General features: G+C 35.7%; 1 protein-coding gene across 18 annotated transcripts in view; it reads right to left on the bottom strand.

Moving 5' to 3' along the window:
• Nucleotides 1-24,004, bottom strand: part of PPIP5K2 (diphosphoinositol pentakisphosphate kinase 2) — a 94,127-nt gene that overhangs the window by 4,894 nt on the left and 65,229 nt on the right. For 4 of the 18 annotated variants that reach the window (XM_021084570.1, XM_021084572.1, XM_021084571.1 and 1 more), the window contains 10 exons: nucleotides 19,081-19,188; nucleotides 18,873-18,989; nucleotides 15,924-16,091; nucleotides 13,058-13,231; nucleotides 11,682-11,754; nucleotides 9,685-9,804; nucleotides 8,722-8,784; nucleotides 6,902-6,961; nucleotides 5,180-5,320; nucleotides 1,439-1,564 (listed from right to left, as the gene is read on the bottom strand). In XM_021084570.1, the coding sequence (XP_020940229.1) occupies nucleotides 1,439-1,564; nucleotides 5,180-5,320; nucleotides 6,902-6,961; nucleotides 8,722-8,784; nucleotides 9,685-9,804; nucleotides 11,682-11,754; nucleotides 13,058-13,231; nucleotides 15,924-16,091; nucleotides 18,873-18,989; nucleotides 19,081-19,188 (1,150 nt within the window). Of the gene's footprint in view, nucleotides 1-1,438; nucleotides 1,565-5,179; nucleotides 5,321-6,901; nucleotides 7,030-8,721; nucleotides 8,785-9,684; nucleotides 9,805-11,681; nucleotides 11,755-13,057; nucleotides 13,232-13,804; nucleotides 14,355-15,923; nucleotides 16,092-18,872; nucleotides 18,990-19,080; nucleotides 19,189-24,004 lie in introns of those variants that run through there. The other 14 variants (XM_021084574.1, XM_021084575.1, XM_021084581.1 and 11 more) reach the window with 11 other exon arrangements.

Below are 24,004 nucleotides of genomic sequence, written 5' to 3'. Positions count from 1 at the left end.
CAATGGAATTAAGTAATAAATTGGTTACAAGATACTCAAACCCTGCTCCCACCTCAAATATTTGTAAATTAACCAGTATGTTTCTAAATTTTCCAGGACTCAAGGAAGAAATTACAAAGTAAATAAGAAAATATTTTAACTGACCAAAATGAAAACACGGCATGTTTTGTAAGACATTACTAAAGAAGTACTTAGAACTTTAAATGTTTTTATAACAAGAAGAAATGTCTTACAATCAGTGGTTTAGGAATCTAGAAATAGAAAATAAAAGTAAACTCAAAGTAAGTAAAAGGCATAAAATAATAAAGAGCAGAAATCAGTAAAATATAAAACAAAGAGGGAGTTTTCTTGTGGCTCAGTGGGTTAAAGATCCAATGTTGTCACTGTAGCAGCCCAAGTTGCTGCTGCGGTGCAGGTTTGGTCCCTAGCTGGGGAACATCTGCATGCCATGGGTGTGGCCAAAATAATAATAATAAAATAAATAAATAAAACAGAAAAAGAGCCAAAATCCAGTTCTTTGAAAAGACCAATAAAATGGATAAATCCTTAGTAAGAGTGATCAAGAAAAAAAAGCAGTACACAAATTATTAGTATCATGGACGAGAGAGGTTATTACCAGATTCATCAAAAAGATAATAAAGAAACAAAGTTGAGGGAGTTCCCGTCGTGGCTCAGTGGTTACTGAATCCAACTAGGAACCATGAGGTTGTGGGTTCAATCCCTGGCCTTGCTCAGTGGGTTGAGGATCCAGTGTTGCTGTGAGCTGTGGTGTAGGTTGCAGAGGTGGCTCGGATCCTGCATTGCTGTGGCTCTGGCCTAGGCCGGGGCTACAGCTCTGATTGGACTCCTAGCTTGGGAACCTCCATATGCCGCGGGAGCAGCCCAAGAAATGGCAAAAGGACCAAAAAAAAAAAAAAAAAAAAAAAAAAAAGAAAGAAACAAAGTTGACAACTTAGATAAAATGAAAAAATTCCTTGAAAAATACAAGTTACCTAAACCACCACAAAAATTTAATTCTGTCAAAATTATGGGAAGAAATCTTTCAAAAAATCTTATTATCTTAAAAATCGTACTCAGAAAATATGAGAGGAGAAAATAGTTCCCAAATCATTTTATCTGGCTAGCATTATCCTGATACTCAAAATCTGAAAGACACTGCAGAAAAAAGAAAACTACAGACAAGGATCATTCACAAATGCAGGTGCAAAAATCCTTAAAACCAAATTGAGTTCAGCAACGTATATTAAAAACACCACGTATCATGATCAAATAGGGTAATTAAGAGAGGGAAAAACAAACTCCAAATAGATCAAAAGGCTACAATAACAGAGTTCCTAGAGTGTTATGATCCTACTTAAAAACAGAGTTTTACACCTACAAGCTATTTTTGCTCCTCTGATTGTTATGTGGAATCCACAAATTCACACACACTCCTAACCTGGTTTGCTGCTTGCTTTAGTGCTCTTTACCGTAGCTGGTGGCGTTGGGAGGATCTTTGCTGGTGTATATGTATTTAAAGATACTTTTCTTCTCATTACTGGACTAGGACGTGAAGTTGAAGAGGCTGGAAAACAACAACATGGTAATTCAATAAAATTCCTGACCATTCTATCAAATCTAAACTAACTAGATCAAATAATTATATCAGATTATCTTCCTATATTACCCACTTGAAATTTATCCACACAGAAGACTTTAAAACATGTTTTTTTTCTTTCTATTCAAGGTGGGAAGATTAGGAGGTGTGTAAAGGACAAGGAGGGATAATTCTTTTTTTTTTTCCTAGGGCCGCTGCCGCAGCACATGGAGGTTCCCAGGTTAGGGATCTAATCAGAGCTGTAGCCACCGGCCTACGCCAGAGCCACAGCAACACAGGATCCAAGCCGCATCTGTGACCTACACCACAGCTCACGGCAACACTGGATCCGGATCCTTAACCCATTGAGAGAGGCCAGGGATCCAACCCGCAACCTCATGGTTCTTGTCGGATTTGTTAACCACTACGCCACGATGGGAACTCCAAAGAGGGATAATTCTATGAGGTGCTCTGGAAAAGTAAAGGCTGGAGTGGGGAAGCTACTGGCATAAGCTTCTGTGTTCCTAGACAATGGGAGGTGAGGAGGTAACAAAAAACAGATTTGCCTATTTTTGCAATTTTGGAAAAGGACCTGATAGCAATAAACAGTATCACTGAAAAATCAATATGTTGGCCCATTATGGCAAATATGCCTTAGGTAGTTGACACCTATACTGAATGAACATAAATTTCACTGGCAGAAGACTAAAGTAGTCACTAGTTAAATAATATACAAGTGATTATTAAAAAATCCCTAAAATATATAAAGCACCACATCATTACGTAGCTCCTTCCGGCTTGCATTTTTTATCCCATTCTAACTTTCACCTCTAACTTACCTAATTAGTATTCCCACACCTTTCACCCTAATCTGATATTGTCATGCCCCATTGTAAGCTAGGTACCAGCCACCATAAAATTGATTAATTTTACCCTAGGTGAGAAAAAAAATCTGTGAATGACAGATGCTAACAATGTCTTCTCCCACAAATTCAGTATAGTTCTACATTATGATGCTACTTCCTGGACAGTCCAGGGAATTAAGTATAAATAATGTAAATATGCTGCGATTAATAAATATTAATTCTGCAGTTATACTACAAAATACAGAATTCAGGTAACCCATTATAAGTGGCACCCTATTTTCTTTTTTTTTTTTTTTTTTTTTTTTTGCTATTTCTTGGGCTGCTCCCACGGCATATGGAGGTTCCCAGGCTAGGGGTCGAATCGGAGCTGCAGCCACTGGCCTACGCCAGAGCCACAGCAATGCAGGATCCGAGCCGCGTCTGCAACCTACACCACAGCTCACGGCAACGCCGGATCCTTAACCCACTGAGCAAGGGCAGGGACCGAACCCGCAACCTCATGGTTCCTAGTCGGATTCGTTAACCACTGTGCCACGACGGGAACTCCCCTATTTTCTTTAATATTCAAAAAGGATGAAAATACCATATACTTTGGGAGACCTGAGTTTTCTAGGTTTTTTCCTTAAAACAGTAAACTTTTCTCAAATGAAATCTGAAATAAGTTGGATCAAAGTAAGTGCTCTGGATGAAGCAGCCACAGAAGACACAAGGCCTCATCACTCAGCATCCTTCTCTTCCTCACTGAACTTCCAAAAGCTCTTTGAAATACAGTCTGAAGACCAATGAACTAGATTAAGGTTTATCCAATTCTATGAACTTCATTAACTATATTTACTTTCTTATCTAGTTCCCTTAGTAATGGAATGAAATTTTAAGAGAGCTAGAGTAATGGAATGAAATTTTAAGTAATGGGATGAAATTTTAAGAGAGCTAGAGGGATTGGGGTACGACGTACATCCATGACATAGAAAATAGTTAATTAGAACTGGAAAATGAATTTATTATCCTTCATTTCATTAATAAACCTCAAGGAACTGAATTTGCAAACCAGAGAAATGAAGCCACCTAAAACAGCAATGCCACAAAATAAATCTTCAAAGATTACCTTTCTGTAAATATTTCACCAAAATTCTCTTTCCAAAACAGATGTCATTATTATTGATATTTTACCTTTAAGTCATTTACTAAAGATCTTCTAAATTCAAATAGCATAATGTTTCCCCAAAATTCTTATTTACTCATTATAATCTTTCTTTAATCTCTATTTTAAGATTACAAATCTCTGCTCCAGGAAAGCAGTGACATATTTAGTATAAAGAGGATGGTAAAAGGGAAAAAGAGAATTTATTCAGGTTCTCTACTGTGTAGTGAGGAGCAGCACTGTCTGTTCCGTCAGCTAACAGAAAACAAAAAAGGAGAAGTATCCTTCATTTTCCTGATTTTGACTTTACGGCATGGAGATTATTATTTTACTTGGAGTATTATCAATTCTCAGAATCAGACGCATTCACATGCCACTTTAAAACTGAAACCTAATTCCCCAAACCATTCCTAAAGTAAAATATTTTAGATCATTCACTCCAGGATACCTCTCCATTACCACTAATGGCTGAAAGCTGACCTCTACCACCAGAAGTGAAAGGGGAAGGCGGAAATGAAAGGAGCACCATTTGGACAGACACCGTATGAACAGAACTCTGCAGAATAACACAACGTGGTTGCCCAGGAAAGGGAAGAGAGTAACAGCAAGACATGAAAGTGGCTTTCATCCTGAAACCTCAAATTTTATTCTTGGGAGAAACATATTTACAGCATTCTCCTTATAAAAAGGAGCTGGTATACACAGAAAGTCCATAGCTTTATTACGATATGACTAGCAAGACTTAACTCTAACTGAAGCACTCTCTCTCAAGTGGATGCTTCCTAAACTGGAAATCCCAATGTGTCAAGGATCCTTCTGAGCTGAAAATGACAATGGCCAGCTGATTTCTCACACCTAAAAATGTATTCCTGGACATTTCCCAAACTGAAGTCCCTCAGAATAGTTCTACATGATGTTTAAAAGTATTACCAAAAAGTGTATTCTCAACAAGTTTTGGAAAGTGTGGGTCTATAGCTTTCCTTATAAAAGAACCTTACCTATTTATATGCTGATATAACTACACCTCTCCAGAGGAAGGTAGATATAATAAAAGTTTCCAAAACTTACACAGCTGTGAACCCCTTTCCTTTATATACAGGAATTAACCTCTTCAAAGTATTTTCTGCAGAACACAATTTGAAAAACTGCTGTCCTAATTTTCTCTCATTAGTTAAATGCTCTTTCTGAATCTATTTGATTGCTTACCTAAAGGTGTGAGGGGATGGGCATGTGGGCATGTGTGGGTTAATGCAGAATGGTATTTTGTCATTTTTAAGAAGCTTATTATAAAATGACATACAACAGGAATATGAAAACAAGATCATGACTTTATATTATACGTTGCTGACTTTTATTGCTGGGTCTTAGGTTTCCCCCCCCCCCCCGCCTTTTTTAAGAAAAAAAGACTTCGGGAAAGAGTCAAGAAAAGTGCTATGTTTGTTGCATATCTCACCAATGAATTCCAAATTATGTTCTTCTACACCCCTTTCTCTCCTAAAATTCTATTCAATATCACCATTTATGTTTTCATAATTCATTTTATATTCAGATAATATCTACTATCTAAAAATAAAATAATAATAATAATTTTCCTACAAATTTCAGGGGTCTTCCATGGAACTTCACTTGACGGAGAAGCAATGGAAGCAAGAAATTCATCCACCTGCTTTAAAGATAGGGCATTGTGAAGAGTTTCTAGAGGACAAATAGATGGCACCATTGAATACAATTCAAAACCTGAGGGGAAAAAAACAAAAACAAATTTGAATATTTAAAAAATCATTAATGTAAAAGGAAGAAGACCATTGTTTAAAGCTGGACAGTTTGAGACTTTTCAATCTATCACATGCAAACACACGAGATTTCTGAAGTCATGACACCAGATGCTATGCAGTATGGGGTTGGAACAAGATGTGACAAAGATTTCATTTTAAAAGTAACCACATAGTACAGCATGCACACAATTTCACCCTGTATTTTGGGAAAATCTAAGAATAATACTTAAAGAAAAAACCTGGAGGGGGGTGACAGAAAAAAAAAATCCACATTTTTTTCAGGTATTACTTTTTAAAATCGGGTCTATTTGACTGGTGAATACACTGTTGCCATGATGTGTCCCTGAGGCCAGAATGGTAAAAGTAACTTCTTGTTGAAAAACAATTATGTGATTACTTGTGAAGAGTGATTTAAAATATTTTTCTAGTCATATCAAGGCCAACAATACTCTCTACTGTGACCCCAAAACAACATCCACTAATTTACAATGAAATTAAAATTCTAAAACATATTTCACTTACCTTAATTGATTTAACACAATAATTCTATTGTTGGAAATTGCTAGCCGAGCAAAGTCAGGCCAAGTAAAAAGCAATACAAAGTACAAATACTCTCATTCAACAATGGCACAGAAACACAAATATTTCACTAAACAAACCATGCAGATATGTATTAATACCATCATTGAAACAAAAGCACTTAAATATACAGTTTTTTTAAAAAAACAAATTGGATATAGGTTATTCACTTTTTATAAATTCTGCCTGTTTATTTAAACTTTATTTAACTGAACGGTTTTTAAAATTGCTTTTATATACAGCTAAAACAACAAGTCTTTCTGTATTTACTTTTTCAAAAATTTAAAGTAACTTTCCCCCAAAAGAAATATTTTTAATATTTAGTTTTTACATAAACTCTAATATTCTTAAAAGTAAAAATTAACTAAACTCAAATAGACGGGAAAACTCTCTGCTTCAATGTTAGAATATATTAACCCAAGAACTATCTCTTAGTTGGAACAGGGAAACTCTGGTTAAAAGAGAATCTAATCTTCCAATGAAACTAACCAAAGGAGTTATAAAACTGATATGTATGATTTTCAAGCACAAAACCAAAGAATGAGAGAACATTACATAAACTTAAGACAAAACAAAACAAAACTATAATACCATAGCAGCAGCTAAAGCACCTAAGTTAAGCACTAAAGAAATTAGGCTTGACCAAGTATTACATTTTTTCTAAAGTACAAGATTCATGCAAATAAGCGCAAACCCTTTCTTTGCATTACACTAAACTCAACATTGTGGGTTTCTTTTTTTAATCCTTTCCTCAGAATGTCTATAAGTCTTTTGTAACAACTGTTTTCTTGCATTTGCCTTTCAGATTTTATAACAGGCAAATAACAATATAATCAAGTCTCTCTGGACTACATCTTTTTCCACCTATCTTTAGTATGCTTTTTCTCTACTGCACAATGAAAGGGTTAGCGCAATAATTTAAAAAGCCACCCTGCTGTCATGTTTAGAAGCTATAAAAACATACCACTGGAGCCTAGAAATTCCACAGAGGAAACGGACCAGCACCTATAGAGGTGTAGGTGTTCTGCACAGAGGCCCAGAAAATAAGGTAAAGCACTGTCAGAAGATACTTGTTTCACCATGTTCCTTGAACTAAAGATGAAGGGGAGGGATAAGTCCATGATATGTGTTAAGATGGAAAAAACATGAAAGTTAAGGAGAATAAAAAGTCAAAGAAAGAATCAAATGACAAGTCATAGGACAGATTAGACAACACAGCATAAAAAAGAAAAAAAAAATTTGAAGACCCAAAAAAATATTTCCAGAGTTGAAAGGGATGCATTTTATATGCATCGAGTCACACAATGTGTGGAAAATTCATATTTTAAAAAAAGGCCTAAGCCAAAAGAATATAAAATTACTCTATTTTCTGCTAAACTTAACAAAAAAAATTTTTTTCCCCAAGCTTCAGTAAACACAGATTTCTCCTATATAAAACTTGCAACACTGGCTATAAACACATAACCATTCTGCATAAAAACTATAGTCAGTCTTAAACCTGCAATGCCTCTTCTTTAGAATTTTGTGACTTCTGTTTTTCTTGTGACTTCAGTTTTTCTTCTAAGTTTTTATGGTTCTTTAGAAGCTGCAGCTGTATCAGATAAGATCTTTTTCTTCCAAAAGTAGCATTTAAACAGCTACAATGAAGGGAAAGCACGTTAAACTTTAAAGTTAAATTTTCATTTATTGAGGATCAGATTTTCTTAAAACATCTTCAGCAAGTGTTAGCACACTTATTAGGTGTGCTGTTATAGGATCCAGAGGAAGAGAATAATTGTAAGCTTATGTTCAATCCTTTAACTTCAAAAAAGTTCTTGAAAGACCTGACTTGAGTTTTTGAAAGGCTTTCTTGCAGTTAAAAAGAAAAAGAAAGGTGAAGGGGGTAAGAACACTTTCATTCCAAATAAAAGCAAAAACCTGTACTGTTTTTTTTTAAATTCTTTAATCTTGAATCATTTCAAAATGATCAGTAAATACTCCCTCTTATACCATAAGAAAAAGCTCTGTGTAAGAAAGTTGTAATAGTGTAAGAATTCAGTTTATAAATAATGGCCACAATACACCTTGATCAGCCTCAAAAATTGAATCAGTTGTCTAGATTTTCAGCTTCATCTTCTTCCTATCAGGAGCCTTCAAATTTTAACAAAAAAGCAATGGTACTCTCCAAAATTGGGTTGCCTGGCAGCAGCAAATCATATTGCCACATGAGGACAAACTGAATGTTGAATGAAGTTTTCAGAGTGCTCCAGACCAAGCTGGGTTTTGCTTTAGATAGCCAGGGATAAATGATGTTACACAGTGAAACCTTCATCCCCTGATTCCCAAGAACCTCTCAAAGATACGTCAGGCTATTTGAACGGTGTGGCCCTGTATTTTTGTTAAACAGCTTAATAAAACAACCATGTGATCAGAAAAGAAATTAGGAAGAAAAAACCATTGAAATTATTAAGAATTAAGATAAAATATTAATTGTATTTTTTAAATTATATAGATTGATCACTTGAGAAATCAAAAGGAATTTTTAGGTGGTAATTAAGTATTCAAACTCTTCATCATTGTGGGTCACTTAAAAGTTTGATGGGTAGTGTTAAATTATTGTGTAAATTACAGCTGAAAAGGGGAGCTAGACAGTATCATATTTTGAGTGAATGAGTTAGAATTGTATGCCAATTGAAATTAAGGACTGAGAGAAGAATGATACTGTATACCTCATATTTTGAAATAAAGTAAAAATAAAAAAGGATGAAGCAGGGGATTATCTTTTAAAATAAAAGCAAAACGTACCATTGGTTGGGTGTCGAGCAAATGAGATAGAAAACCTTTTAACAGCAGAACCGCGTGTGGCGTCTGAGAAAGAGAAAAACAGGTACCTGAAATTCGTAACAGCTACCAAAAGAAGGACACTTAAAAAAAGAGGGGGAAAAACAAATATATAAGGAGGTTAGAATTAGGTGACATGCAGAAGGGACAATGAAAAGAGGGTAATAAGCCAAATACTGGTTAAAAAAAGTAAAATGGCTTGATGATAGAGGCAAAGTGTTTAATGAAATATACAAAAGAAAGAAAAGCAGGATGAGCTGGCAATTCTGGTAAATCCATGTTTTACTGAGTAAAATAAATTTGTGGATATGTGAGAAAAAGTTTTAAATAGAGCTAATCCTAAAAGGTCTAACAAACACTCCTACTAACAAAACATAGGCTTCCATGAGCCTTAAGAGACATTCTGAATATTAAAACAAGATGTATTAATAATAGCGAGAGGATTTCCTTCAACTAGGGATCCTAAAATATTCTCATCTTATATTTATTCTTAGAAGAATATTTCCAATATATTTTCTTCTACTTACAAACATTCCAGTCACATTATTTATTTAGATCAATACCAGTACAATAAATAAATAAATAAATAAATAAAGGGTTAACAATGAACAAATGTTTAAAAGATCAAAGGAAGATTTATTCTTTATAATGTGGCTTATTAACTACCTAAAAGAAGAGTATACATAATGCAGCTTTAAATTTCACATTACAACAAAATACTCATTGAACAAGTACTGTAAGTCTAACTATAATTAACTGTTTGATGAAACATGGACCCAAGTAGTGGGTAACAGAGCACTGAGAGTTCACTTAGGCAAAGGATTCCATTTGCATCAGTCAGTAGCCTTAGGCTTGCCTTTGAGAAATATGCTCATGGGTGTGTGCATGGGTGTAGGTATGAATCTGTGTGTGCATGTGTGCACATACCATCTATGCAGCCAGAAGAGGTCAGCTTTTTACGATGAGTACGAGCATAATCCTGTAGGTTAGGTGCGCTTGAAGAACCCCCGAGCACCGAGGTGCTAAACAGGCCCGCACAGTGAGACCCTGATGGGAGTTAGAGAAAATACATACAACAACGGGTGTTCTTCCATTCACATTGGGAATTCATGCAGCATGCAATAACATGGCTCTTACCACACATATTTGGCAGTGCCTTGAACAGGCTCACAATTCACATATAATGTCAACTTAATACAATCACCACCACTATTTATCACATGTACAAATGGAGGTATTTTACACTAGAGAAAATGTTTTTTGAAGAAAAAAAAAAGCTTATATAATAATTAGACATATACATATTAAAAGTATTAAAAATACTATTATAAAAATTTAAGGAATTCTGTCAATCAATTTGCATAAGCAGGCCATATAAAAAAACCTCTCCTAGCACAAATTACATCATATTAAATCAATATTTTTGAATGTATGTCTATAAATGAAGAAGCTTTCCTGATGCCCCTGAATCTGAGGTATCAATATCTGTTATGAAATAAAGCAAAAAGAAGCTTATTTATTTGTGAGAAGACTAGGTGAAACAATACCTTCTAGATGGTCATTCTGGCCTAAATCACTTTAAATTTCTAATACTTCAATGACTTAAGATCTTAATTAATAAGACCCCAATGAAACACATTATTAGCAAAAAAACTTTAGCCAGTGTAAATTGATACTTATAGCAAAAGTCTTTATACTCAAGTAACACTTTTACCACTGGGTAAGGATTAACTAAATTTCTATCAAATACATTATGTCACACAAAGAAAGGAATAATATATAAACATATGTGTGTATATGTGTGTGTATACATACGTGTGTGTGTGTGTGTGTGTGTGTGTGTGTGTGTGTGTGTATGCATCTGGCAAGACACTGTAGGGATATCAAAAAGAATCAACATAAAATATATGTAATAAAAGAAAGCCTTTTCAAGTATGTAGAAAGCAATGGACACTATATACTCAGCATAGAAACCACAGTAAATACATAGTTGAAACATAATAAAATTTGTTTATGCTGTTATTAAACCAATTTAGAAAACTCTTTACAGAAAATAATATGTCACTATCTCATCTAGTTTATCAACAATGAGCTTAAAACAAACAAACAAAAAAATGGGAGTTTCCGTTGTGGCACAGCAGAAACGAATCTGACTAGTAACTATGAGGTTGAAGGTTGGATCCCTGGCCTCGCTCAATGGGTTAAGAATCCAGCATTGCCATGAGCTGTGGTGTAGGTCGCAGATGCAGCTCGGATCCCGAGTTGCTGTGGCTGTGGCGTAGGCTGGCTCTCTCTGGACCCCTAACCTGGAAACTTCCATATGCTGCATATTCAGCCCTAAAAGGCAAAAATAATAAGTTTACAAAGGTCTTTTTCAATGTTGTTTTGCTTGAATATTAGCAAAGAACTAATTATGTTCTATAGGTCACTGCCGTTGTACATTAGTTTTGCTTTGGTTTTAAGAGATGATCAAAAGGACAATTAATACACCCAGATAGAGTTTAAAACACTCTCCACTTAAAATCTTAAATCAGAAAAGTAGAAGGCTCTTTTTGTATGCAATAGCGTATTTTCTTCTTTATCAACTAGGAAAAATGAAATTTCCTTCCTATATTAAAATATGTTGGGATTTTAACTTAACAAAATATAAGATTAAAAATAAGCATTGATAATTGGACTAAGCAGTTTACATTATAGGCATTCAAAAGGGTTATAAAACAAAATTAAATGTTATTTTTCATTCATTTCATCAAAATTTTATTGTATATTTTGAGCTTTACAAGTCAACATTTCTGAATTAGTATATGTTAAGTAAAAACTAGAGCATAGCATTTGGTCATGCTTTCACCTCTGAAGAATTTTACATGTGTGCAAAATAGTGAGTTTAAGAAGGTTTGCAAAATAGTTTCATTTAGACCACATACCTACAGTAGGGTTCTGCTTTTGTTCCACAAGAGTTCTTGGTGTTCGCAAGTAATTTGCATTTTCAGATACAACCTGCACAAGGAAAGCAAAATAAATGAAGTAAAACAGTAAAATAAATTTAAAATCCATACTTCATTTGCAGCCTGTTCCAGACAGACAAAGGTTAATAAGCTGTATGATAAATATTAGTAGAAATACATAAAACATGAAAGATCATGCAAGATCCCTTTCTGAAGGGAGTCCATTTCATATGAGGTCCTTGCAATGAAGTGGTGCGAAGCAGGCATTCAGAATTAAAATCATGTATGAAACAAGGCAGATGAAAAGAAACAATTAATAGACTGATATAATTTCACTCTCTCTTAAAAGAAGCCAAATGCCCACTCTTAAACAGCTCCTGTATTTGAAGGAGGAAATACAATCACAAACAAAAGAAAAGACAGACAGAGACTGTTGAGATCACCATACAATTACTGATCCATGCACAGGCTTTATCAGAGTAACCTTTAAATATTCACAGCCTTAATGGATACCATAATCCCTTTTCCTATAATCAAATGCACTGTATTTCCAAAAGGAAATTGCTGAAATTCTTGGAAAAGTCATGTGTAACAGCAGACCTTCCATTGTAATAAAAACAAAACAAACCAAAAAAATTCCATAGTATTTTAACTTTCCAAATGTCATCACAGAAAGTCCTTCTGAAGTCAGTTTAATTTCACCCCCTTTGTTGGGGCATATTGTTGACGGGCACATACACGTTGTCCCCTTTTATCTTAAAAAAGCATTAAAATACTATACAACTAAAAGAAAAACCATACTGTATGTAATTAAATTAGATACTTGCAGATAATAGAATGTGAGGGAGAGAACCATCAGTATTAGATGTATCCTGGTAATTAATACAGGGCCACAAAATTCTGGTATTTTAAAAAATGTTCACATTCTCAGCAAATTCCAAATGAAATGTATTTTTCAATGATGGGGGGAAAGGTTGTTACATTTTCTTACCATCCATCAAAACTATGGAATTTCATTTCTGAATGCTTTAAAGTACAATTAAGTCAAAGAAAGATTTATTTACTTTAAAAAAATTGTATTAAAAAGCTAAATTTCCAGGAATATAAAACTTACTAATTTTTAAATCCTGGATACTTAAAACCCTCCCAGTAAAAATTCTACATACATGCAGTGTAAGTGGTTTCTTTCCCTCAAATACTGTCAGATATCACTAGCATTTTTAAGTGAATTCAAAATTAAAAACAGAAGGATTTACTCTGATGTATAATATAAGGGATTAGATGTCCTCAAAGACAGCTGTTTGTTGCTCTGAATGCGGGGAGGAAAAATGTTTAATGAAGTAAAGTTTAAAAACCTGTTGCCATGAGCCAAAAATACTGGATGTGAAAGCCAATGATTTGGGGGAGACAGGGGAAGAAGTGATTTGTTCCCCTGATCTGCGTCTTCGACGCCCAGTACCCACACCACTGGTGTAATGCAGCCAGGTACCAGTACCCTCTGGGCTAGACACACTCAGGGGGCTCTCTTCCTGGAAGTGAGAAAAGGGGCAAAAAAAAAAAAGACAAAAAAAAAGACAAAAAAAAAGCAGAGCATGCAAAGTTAGATATAACAGAGCCAAATGATCAGGAAGAAAAAAAAATACAGTTTGTTTGCATTTGTTCATCAATTTTTAAAAAACTATTAAACAGTAATTTGGGAGCCATATATTTTAATATTTGAGAAATTGATAGGACTCATAAGTCTAATTGTGATAATGATTATAAGAATTACCTTATTATCTTGAATATACAAAATATTTATACTGCTTAATAGTTCTCCCTTCCCTCTTAGAACTGGAAAGATTTTAACAATTTTTTTTTCTGGGATTTTACAACTATATTTTATTGGGATTGACTTAAACATGTATATCTATACTTTTTTGTCTTTTGTCTTTTTAGGGCCGCACTTGCGGCATATGGAGGTTCCCAGGCTAGGGGTCTAATCAGAGCTGCGGCTGCCGGCCCACACCACAGCCACAGCAACGCCAGATCCAAGCCACGTCTGCAACCTACACCACAGCTCATGGCAACGCAGGATCCTTAACCCAGTGAGCGAGGCCAGGAATCAAATCCGCAACCTTATGGTTCCTAGTCAGATTCGTTAACCACTAAAGCCATGACGGGAACTCCGATTTTAACAATTTTTTATCTTAGTAATTTTGAAAATATGAAAATTCTGGTTAATTTTAGATATTCAAGAATTTTTATGCTACATTGGGTAAACTTTTCAACCCAAAGCACTAAAGAACTCTGCAAAGAGTTAAAGAGACTTCAACGTGCATAATGTATAAAAGAAAATCTGTTTGCCAGACAAAAGAAAAATTAGAGGTCATAAGATGGAGGATTCAAGTTGTATTTGCTTACACTTTCAACCTGTTTGTTTACCCCCTCCAAAGATAACAGAGTTCAGTAGGCAAAACATGCAGCAAACATTCTCATTTTACATGTTTGCATGTTCAGGTTTCAGACAGTGAGGACAGAGTAAAATCTACTTGCACAAAATGAAGAGAATAGTCTTTTTCTCTGTGTGTCTTTTGGAAGTACAAACTTCTGATATCCACGGAGACGATGGACGCTGGAAAAATTCTTCAAGGTTTTACTTGAATAATTTACCTTATGGAAGTAAAAGTTTAGCATGGCATAGAAACAATTTCTTGAAAGCAACTATTTAAGTAATTATGAGAAAAAAGGTTTATAAATGTGTTCTGTGTTTTAAGAGTTAACAGAGGGCAGTGATTTTGTTGAAGATTTTACGAATATATAGATGGTTACGAAATGAAGACTCAGAATACATTTGCCTGTATCAGTGTTATAGACTTTATTTTGGAGAGCAGAATAAGTCTTAATAGTGAAATTCTAAACAATGTGATAAATTGCAGACTATTTAATTCAACAACATCAAAATCACTGCCCTCACATAAATGGTAGTTTAGGTTATACTAATATATGTCATTTCCCAATTTTCTGAAATTAAAGATAACTAAACATAACCCCAAGTTTCTCACTCTTAAATTAAGCTATAATAGAACAAATAATCTCAAATTCTACAATTATGAATCATTCTCTTTTATAATTAACTTAAAATATTATATTCATGGGAATCTTAAATAGTATACATTCCCACTGTAAAAGTACAGCAATCTATTTTATTGATGGATATTTTTTCTATACATAATTGTCAAATTGGGACACATATTTGAAACTTGAGAATCAAAAAGCACTATGTTTGTATAACTTGGGGCTATAGAAATAAGCATAATTTTTCGTTGGTGTTTTTCTTTTTATTTACCAACTGCTAGGTGTATGCCTAACTTAAGATTTGGCATATTTAATCAATCGTCAACAAAAAATATTTTTCTCACTTAAAAGTTGATGATTCTTAAGGTTAAACTTTTGCTTTATACTTTTACTTAAGCATTTAGAAAACATAAACACAGATCTCAAATCAGTACTATGGAGAATATAAATAACCTGAAATAAAGGTATTTCAAGTATAAAAATGTATACAGATGTTAAAGACTGACTTAAGCTTCATTCCAATGGTTCAACTTTCTTTTTAAATGTTTTTATAGTAGTTTTTTAAAACATTAATTTTTTTAAATGTTATTATAGTAGTTATTTAACTGTTTATTAGTGATCATATAATTAGCCTAAGCTATTTAATCGTAGATCTTAATACAGAGGTAAATTTTTCAACTATATATATAGCATCAAATTTTCAAATTTCTACACTGATTTTTGTAATCAGGTAAACAATTTAGAATTTTACACTTTAATTTACAGTGTCATTGAATGTTACTGGAACATTTCTGGCAATTCCTCACTACTTTAAGCAAAGATTATTCCTGATCCATTAGATCAGACTTTTTAAAAAAGTTCTTCATTAGAATAACCTAGAGCAACAAGACAAAAAAATGGATCAATTCTTAGAAAGGCCTTATTTTACATTTTTACTCAACTTTGTTATAAAAACTATTCATAAAGCTCCAAATTTTAAAACTAATCTTTGTATTTTCTAACTACCTCTATATTCTCAAAAATTTATTTTGAAAAATAAAGTTGACAATTAAAAATCTGTTAGGTTTCCAAGCTTGATAATTAAAGCTGTATTTTCTTTTCTGTTTTATTAAAGTATACAGTTAGTTTACTTCAAAAAAGACATGCTCCGACACCTGTACTTACTTCATTTGTAGCCATCTTCCTAGATCTTGGAAGTGGAGACTTCCTGTGTATATGAATTGGCTCTGATACCATGGGTTTAAACAATATCACAGCTCGATCAACCTCATCTTTTTTAGAAGTATGTGGTTCGTCATCACTATCAATTTTAAAAGATCTCCTGCCTTCATTCTATGTGGAAAGAATACAACGTAATAAAATTCAGATAAAACAAATTAACCTCTTCAGATGAACAAATTCAACCACCAAATGGTATAATCAGTTGAAGTACATATTCAAGTTCGCTTACTCAAGTGAATTAAATAACTGAATTCTTTCAATAGCCAATATTATTCTGGGTGCTCTAAGATAGATGACTGAGTTCCTGACTTTAAGAAATGCATATGCTCTTTGGAGAAATTAAACAATAAAAGGACAGTAAAAAGCCATATAAAACAAAGCGCTTAACTAAGTTTTATCAAATGCCCAAATAAATAAGCAATAATAATAAATGACAGTAAGAAAGAATAGAGATTAATTTTGTTGTCAGCAATGTCATCAACTCAAGGATAAACTAAAATAGCATCTGAATTAATAAATTTTAGAAAATTTAAATTCTATTCCAAATATTTCCAACAAATGTGATGACTGCACACTTAAATAACCATCATCTGATGGCTCATTAACTATTTCCTCAGTACATACCATGTGCCAGGACAAAGACGAATCAGATACTGTCCCAAATTACAAGAAATTCACAATATTGTGTAGGAAACAGACACATTTAAAAATTTATACTAAATATCTACCTATAATAGAATGGGTAAATTGGGGCATGGTCATAGAGTAAAACACATATTTTAAAGCAGTAAAAATGGACAAACTAAAACTAAATATAATTACATCAATGAATCTCATAAACATAAATTAGCCGAAAGCAGCCAAACAGAAGTACATAAACAGCTTCATCAAAGTAAAGGTTTAGAAATTAAAATTCTTTAACCAGGTAAGGGATATCTAAAAACTTGAAGCAATCACCACTTTTAATCATAAATCACTAGGAGTTCCCATCTTGGCGCAGCGGAAACGAATTTTGGCTAGGAACCATGAGGTTGCGGGTTCAAACTCCGGCCTCGCTCAGTGGATGAAGGATCCAGCGATGCCTTGAGCTGTGGTGTAGGTCATAGACAAAGCTTGGATCTGATGTTGCTATGGCTGTGGTATAAGCCAGCGGCTGTAGGTCCGATTGGACCCCTAGCCTGGGAATCTCCATATGCTGCAAGTGCAGCCCTTAAAAAAGCAAAAAAAAAAATCATTGAAAGACACGAGTGCCCACCATCATTAAATCTATTCAAAATTTGCCAGACATCTGTCATCATTCAGAGATATGATCACATACACAGAAAATTCAGATGACTCCACGGACAAATAATTAGAATGAATAAACATCATGAGTAAGGTGGTTATACACTCTTTAGACAAAAAAACTTAATACAAAAAAGAGTTAAAATTCAATAGGAAAATAACCAACAGAAAATTACATTTAAATAAGCAATTTATAACATAAAAAAGAATTTAGGGATTAATGTGACAAAATATAAGACATTTTAAAAAAAATCTTAATTTTATCAAAAAGGCATGAAGAATAGCTAAATAAAAATCAGAGATATAGACCAAGTTTTAGACTATATGCTTCAGTTCTGTATGAGTGTTACTTCTCTCAACATTGATCTGCAGAATTTATGTAATCTCAATTAAAATCCCCAAATGTTCTCTTTGAAATGTTACTTTTCACTTTAGTTTGGGAATGAACAAAGATGCTTACTATCAATGCTTCTACTCAATACCATTCTGGTCCAAGCCAGTAGTAGACCTTCGCAAAAGTGGCCAATGAATATAAGAAAAAGTGCTAATCCTTAATGGTCATGAGGATAATGTAAATTTAAGCCACTAGATACCACTACATAATCCCCAAAACAGCTACATTAAAAACACTAATCGCACAGAGTACTGATAAGGACATAGTAGTATCTTTGGAGAGCTATTTGACTGTATTTTGAAAAGTTGACCATATGCATACCCTATAAACCAGCTTTTATATCCAGATATATATCCAAGAGAAATGTGTATGTATGTTCAGAAAAAGATCTGTACAAGAATGTGCATAAAAGCATTCACCTTCAAACCATGAACTGGAAAACAAATGAAATGATCATAATAGTGGAATGGATTAACAAAGTGCACTTTATTTAATGGAATCCTATATGGCAACAAAAATGAAGAACAGGTGAATCTCAAACACATAGTGAAAGAAGCAAAACCTACTCCCCATCCCAAAAAAGCACATATTTTGTGATTTCATTTACATAAAATCTGAAAATAGACAAAATTAATTTGTGGTGCCAGAAGTCACTATATTGAGTACCTCTGGGGAGAAAGCAAGGGAGTTTGTTACAAGGAGGGGGCATAACTGTTCTTCTGGGATAGTATTATTCCATAGCCTGGCTAATTGTTTCACAACTGTCATTTTGTGATATAACATTAAACTACACATTTATGATTTAGGTATGTTTATCAACATGTATTATAGTTTAGTAAAAAAGTTTTAAACTCAGTACATATTTAACTTTGTAAGGTTATTGCAAAGATTAAATTACAATCATTCATGTCAAGTGCTTAGCACAGTGAAGTATGGACTAGTCTTCCAAATAAAACAACCAAAACCCAAAAAAACTATAGCTATTCATTGAAAATACTTATCTTAAAAAATCAAAAAAATCTAGATCTTAAAAGATAAAGTATAAAATTCTAATGTGCCTAAAAATTCTGTCAACCCAAATCATACTTCATGAAATTTAAACCATCTTGCCATTTAGTAGTTAAGAATTATAGTACATAATAGAAAATTCTTAAAGAAACTTCATGAAAATCTAGAATTGTAGTAACTCAGCTCTCAGAATATCAACTTCATACCTCCCTTGAAGCTGGTCTATATCCATAGCCAGATGGTAAATTTTTGTCTTCTTCACATCCTTTGGCTCCTGGACTAAAGTGTAATTCAACATGAAAGCGTTCCTCAGAGGAAAGATCCTAAAAATATATTACAAAACATTTTCAAAATGAGGAACTTTGAACTATTTATTTACCTCTGGTAACACATGCAAATCAAGTACTCTGTTACCTTGTTAGGATCCTCATAAAGCATGATAACGATCTGAGTCATATAGTTGAGTTCATTGACAACATTTAAATAATCCATAGCTCGTTTCCACTGCTCATCCTTTGATTCCTGAGCAAAAGGTGTATGGTAAGCATTTTCATGTAATATGTTACTTGCGAGTCACTTTATTTTCATTTTAGTAACTGTTTAATTCTGATCAATACCACATAAATAAGGTGAATTCTTATACGCACAAACTTTCAAAATAACTCCACTTAAGCCTCAGTTATTTAAGGCTAAATAAATTATTTTTTTAAAAAATCTCACCAGTAGTATTAGAGACTCCAGTTTTTTTCCTTTTTCTTTTTTTGGGGCCACACCCTCGACATATGGAAGTTCCTGGGCTAGGGGTCAAATCAGAGGTGCAGCGGCTGGCCTACACCACAGTCACAGCAACGCAGGGTCCAAGCCATGTCTGCAACCTACACCACAGCTCATGGCAATGCCAGATCCTTAACTCACTGTGCGAGGGCAGGGATTGAACCTGAGTCCTCATAGATACTAGTTGGGTTCGTTAACCGCTGAGCCACGACGGGAACTCCCTGGGTTTTTTTTTTTTTTAATAACTCAAAGTAAAATTAAGAATCTCTTCAAATATGACACCTATAACTGAATTCTGAGAGTAAAGGGCAGTTGCTAATTTTAAGTCCCAAAGGACCCCAGCATAGTGTCATGCTTCATAAACAGAATTCTATCCCCTAAAATAGTGCTGTTTTTCCCCCCACCGTCATATAGTAAAGTAATACAGGTATATCAGTAAATATCCCTCATTACTGTAGTAATATTTATTATTACTGTAGTGATATTTTAAAACAATCAGTAGGAGGAAGTATAGGCAGTATATACCATCTCCTTTACCACTCCACCTTTAATTAGACAATCATTAGTTTTGAATCATGTAATCAGAGAGCATCAGAACTGAAAGGGATCTTAGAAGATATGCATTATAAGCAATTAAAGTAGAAAATTCTATCTGATAAGGAAAAACTACTCAAAGTTCAAACTCTACAGGCAAAAGTCAATAGGGTCCACTTAGATGTTATGGTACATCAGAAATAACGTCCTTCGTCTCATATCAAATATTACAAATATATAAAAAGCCAACAATTTTTTGTATACAATAAGTGTATATAATATTTTGGACTTTTGTATAGAATGTATCTTTTTTAAAAAATAAAATTTGAAATGCAAAAGCCCAAACTTAAGGCCACACATTGATTACTTATTTTTTTAAATTACAGAATATATTTCCTTTTTAAATTTAGACATTATATAATCTCAGAGGAAGTACTCCCCCTTTGAAGTTTTTGGAAAAGTAAAGTGAAATCAACATCATGTAATTTGTGTAATTACATGTATTCTTGGCTTCATTTCAATAAATGGCTATTCATACCTCTAAATGCTCTACAGTAGTTGCTTCCAACACTCCAGAGTAAAAACTGCATCTGTCTGAGTTTGTGTGTGTGTCTGTGTCAGCGGTTGAGGAGAGGATATGTACAAAGATGTATACACATTTCTTTTTTCAAAATTGATAAGGAAAAACATAAATTAACATAGCATTACTGCGTTTTATGAAATGTGAATTATTATAAATAATGGGTTTTAATTAAATATGAAAACATTTCAGTAATTGAAAAGATCTATTAGACTCTGTAATACTGCATTATTAATAAGAATGCCATTTAATATCTAATAACTAATTCAGTGGTGCACTTATAGATTTTGCTAGGTCTGCTTTAAAATTTTTTTAAAATTTAGCCATTTTGCAGCATTTTCCTGCATGCAATATCAAGAATTCATAAAAATCTTTTTTAAAAAATTAATCATCTTTTTGTAAAATACATTCCTTGAAATTTAGTTTACAATCTCATTTCCTTAACAAACACCCTTTAAAAAAAAAAAATCTACTATGAAGAGATAGACTTTATCAAGTCCACAATGAAAAATGAAAAATTTCAACTGGGAAAAGACCAAACAAGGTTTTAAGTGTAGTAGACACAGGCTCTTATCGGGATAATATGAGCTAGGATAATGAATTATAATTCAAAAAAATTTTTTAAACATTTTAAATTAGAATACAAGACATCTCTTTGGTAGAAACCTTAATTTTCAGTTTAGTAAGTACAAGTAATTTTTAGAAGCACAGAATTTTTATAAGAATGAAATTGTTTAGCTTTTGTTTTAGAAAAGTAGCTGAATACGACATATACTCAATAAGCTATAGTTCTACTGCCACCACCCTAAGTCTAAACTACACTATCCTTCTTCAGATCACATGCTTCCTAACTGGTTTCCTCATATATACTCCTACCTATTCACTGTCCACACAACAACCAAAGCCATCCACTTCCCTGCTTAAAACCTTTCAATGACTTCCCAATTCCCTTAGGATTACAAAGGCATGGTTCTTTTTTTTTTTTTTTTTTGTCTTTTTGCTATTTCTTCGGCCGCTCCCGCGGCATATGGAGATTCCCAGGCTAGGGGTCTAAATGGAGCTGTAGCCACCGGCCTACACCAGAGCCACAGCAACACGGGATCCGAGCGTCTGCAACCTACACCACAGCTCACGGCAATGCCCAGTTAACCCACTGAGCAAGGGCAGGGACCAAACCTTATGGTTCCTAGTCGGATTCGTTAACCACTGTGCCACAACGGGAACTCCAACAAAGGCATGGTTCTTTAAACTTATCTTTTTTACTTTTATCTATCACTCACTATTATGCTCCAATCATTAGGCCTTTTATCTGTTCTTCTATCCTCTATATTCTTTCCACCTTATAAAGAAGTGCAAGGTCAAAAGGTGACCACATAATAGAGATATATCTCCTCCCCCAAAACAAAATCATTACTACTGAATAGATAAGCCCTTGCCTTACTAATTACGGGTCATTTTTTTCCATTCTCTATTTTTTTTTTTTTTTTTTTTTTGTCTTTTTGCTATTTCTTGGGCTGCTCCCGCGCATATGGAGGTTCCCAGGCTAGGGGTTGAATCAGAGCTGTAGCTAACAGCCTTCACCAGAGCCACAGCAACACGGGATCTGAGCCGTGTCTGCAACCTACACCACAGCTCACGGCAAGGACGGATCGTTAACCCACTGAGCAAGGGCAGGGACCGAACCCGCAACCTCATGGTTCCTAGTCGGATTCGTTAACCACTGTGCCACGACGGGAACTCCCCCATTCTCTATTTCTTATATTAAAGTTCAACTAACCTGCCTATGCATGCAAAGGATGTCACTTTGCTATTTTTTAAAGGACTAAAAAAATAAATAAAGGCGGGAGGACAAGATGGCGGAGGAGTAGGGGGACACGCTCGCCCTCTCCCACAAACACAACAAAAAAAGCACATCTACAGAAGAAATGACTCGCACAGAACAACAACCAATCGCTGGCAGAGGAACCTAAACTCCAATAACGGCAAGAAGTTCGTGACATTATTGGGCAGAACGGGAGAAAAGAGGAGAGTGAGAGAAGGTGAATCCGAGCGGGACGGGCGCTCCCGAAAGGGAACTGCGGAGGAGAAAGGGATCCCGCACCCTGGAAAGTCTCCTACCGGGGGAAAGATCAAACGAACCGGAGGAATCTCCAGATGCAGAGAAGAGTGTAGCAGTAAGTCGGAGTACGGAAAAACGATCAAGAACCCAACGGACCATCTGAACTACGGGCACAGTCACCAAAAATTGAGACGCCTGGGTGGGGGCTGGGCACCGAATCCTCGGCTCCAGAGGTTAGTCCCCGGGAAAGGGCCGGGGGACGCCTGGGTGGGGGCTGGGCACCTAGACCTCAGCTCTGAAGGTTGGTCCCCGAGAGGGGGCCGGGGGACGCCTGGGTTGGGGCTGGGCACCGAGACCTCGCCTCCGAAGGTTAGTCCCCAAGAAAGGGCCGGGGGGCGCCGCCTGGGTGGGGGCTGGGCACCGAGACCTCGGCTCCAGAGATTAGTCCCCGGGCTAGGGGGGCGGGGAAGAGCGGAAACTGCTTGGGAGGTCTCTAAACCATTTGACGGGGCAGAGACTGCCTGGGAGACTAGAAAACAAAGCTGTCGCAGAGGAAGGGAGCAATACTCTAGGGGCGGGGAAGTGGAAAGCCGCCTCAGAGGGAACCTGGGAGAAGAGCCTGGTCTGCGCCCGTGCTGGGGAGGGGAGAGAAGAAGGGGTGGGTCCCCATAGAATACCCCCCACGCCACAGCAAGCTTACAGGCCCGCTAGCTAGCAGAAAGCTGTGCTTCCCAGTGCATTCCCTCCCCCCACCCCCGCCACCCCCTACGCTCTCGCCAAACCTGGGGCTGCCTGCCATCCAGGAGGGCTGGCCTCAACAATTGCCTGAAGCCTACCACCGCAGGGGCTCTCCCTGCACAGGCCTGCTTGCCCTTTGGAGGGGCTACACTTCCACAGAGCAGCACCAAACACCACCAGCCCCCTAGAAAAGGCCTGCAGCCCAGAAAAGCTAGAACAAGCCTAGCCAGGCCGTGAATAGATCGACCTAATTCTCCGACGGTTTTTCTGAGACGGGCTCCCCCGGGGAGGAGCCTCTTGAGTCTCCAAGGGCCTTGCTACACGCCCAAGACCCCAGGGGGTGCTAAGACCTAGGGGACCAGCTGCATAGGACTGCCAGCTCCAGGCAGGACCCCCTGCAGCCCAGAAAAGCTGCAACAAGCCTGGCCGAATCGGGAAAAGATCTCAGACGGTCTTTCTGAGTCGGGCTGTCCTGGGGAGGAGCCTCTTGAGTCTCCAAGGGCCCTGCTACCCGCCCAAGACCCCAAGGGGTGCTGAGACCTAGTGGACCAGCTGCATAGGACTGCCAGCTCCAGGCAGGACCCCCTGCAGCCCAGAAAAGCTGCAACAAGCCTGGCGGAATCGGGAAAAGATCTCAGACGGTCTTTCTGAGT

Source organism: Sus scrofa, chromosome 2 (genome assembly GCF_000003025.6).
Source record: "Sus scrofa isolate TJ Tabasco breed Duroc chromosome 2, Sscrofa11.1, whole genome shotgun sequence".
NCBI lineage: Eukaryota > Metazoa > Chordata > Mammalia > Artiodactyla > Suidae > Sus > Sus scrofa.
This window is presented reverse-complemented; position numbering and strand designations above follow the sequence as displayed.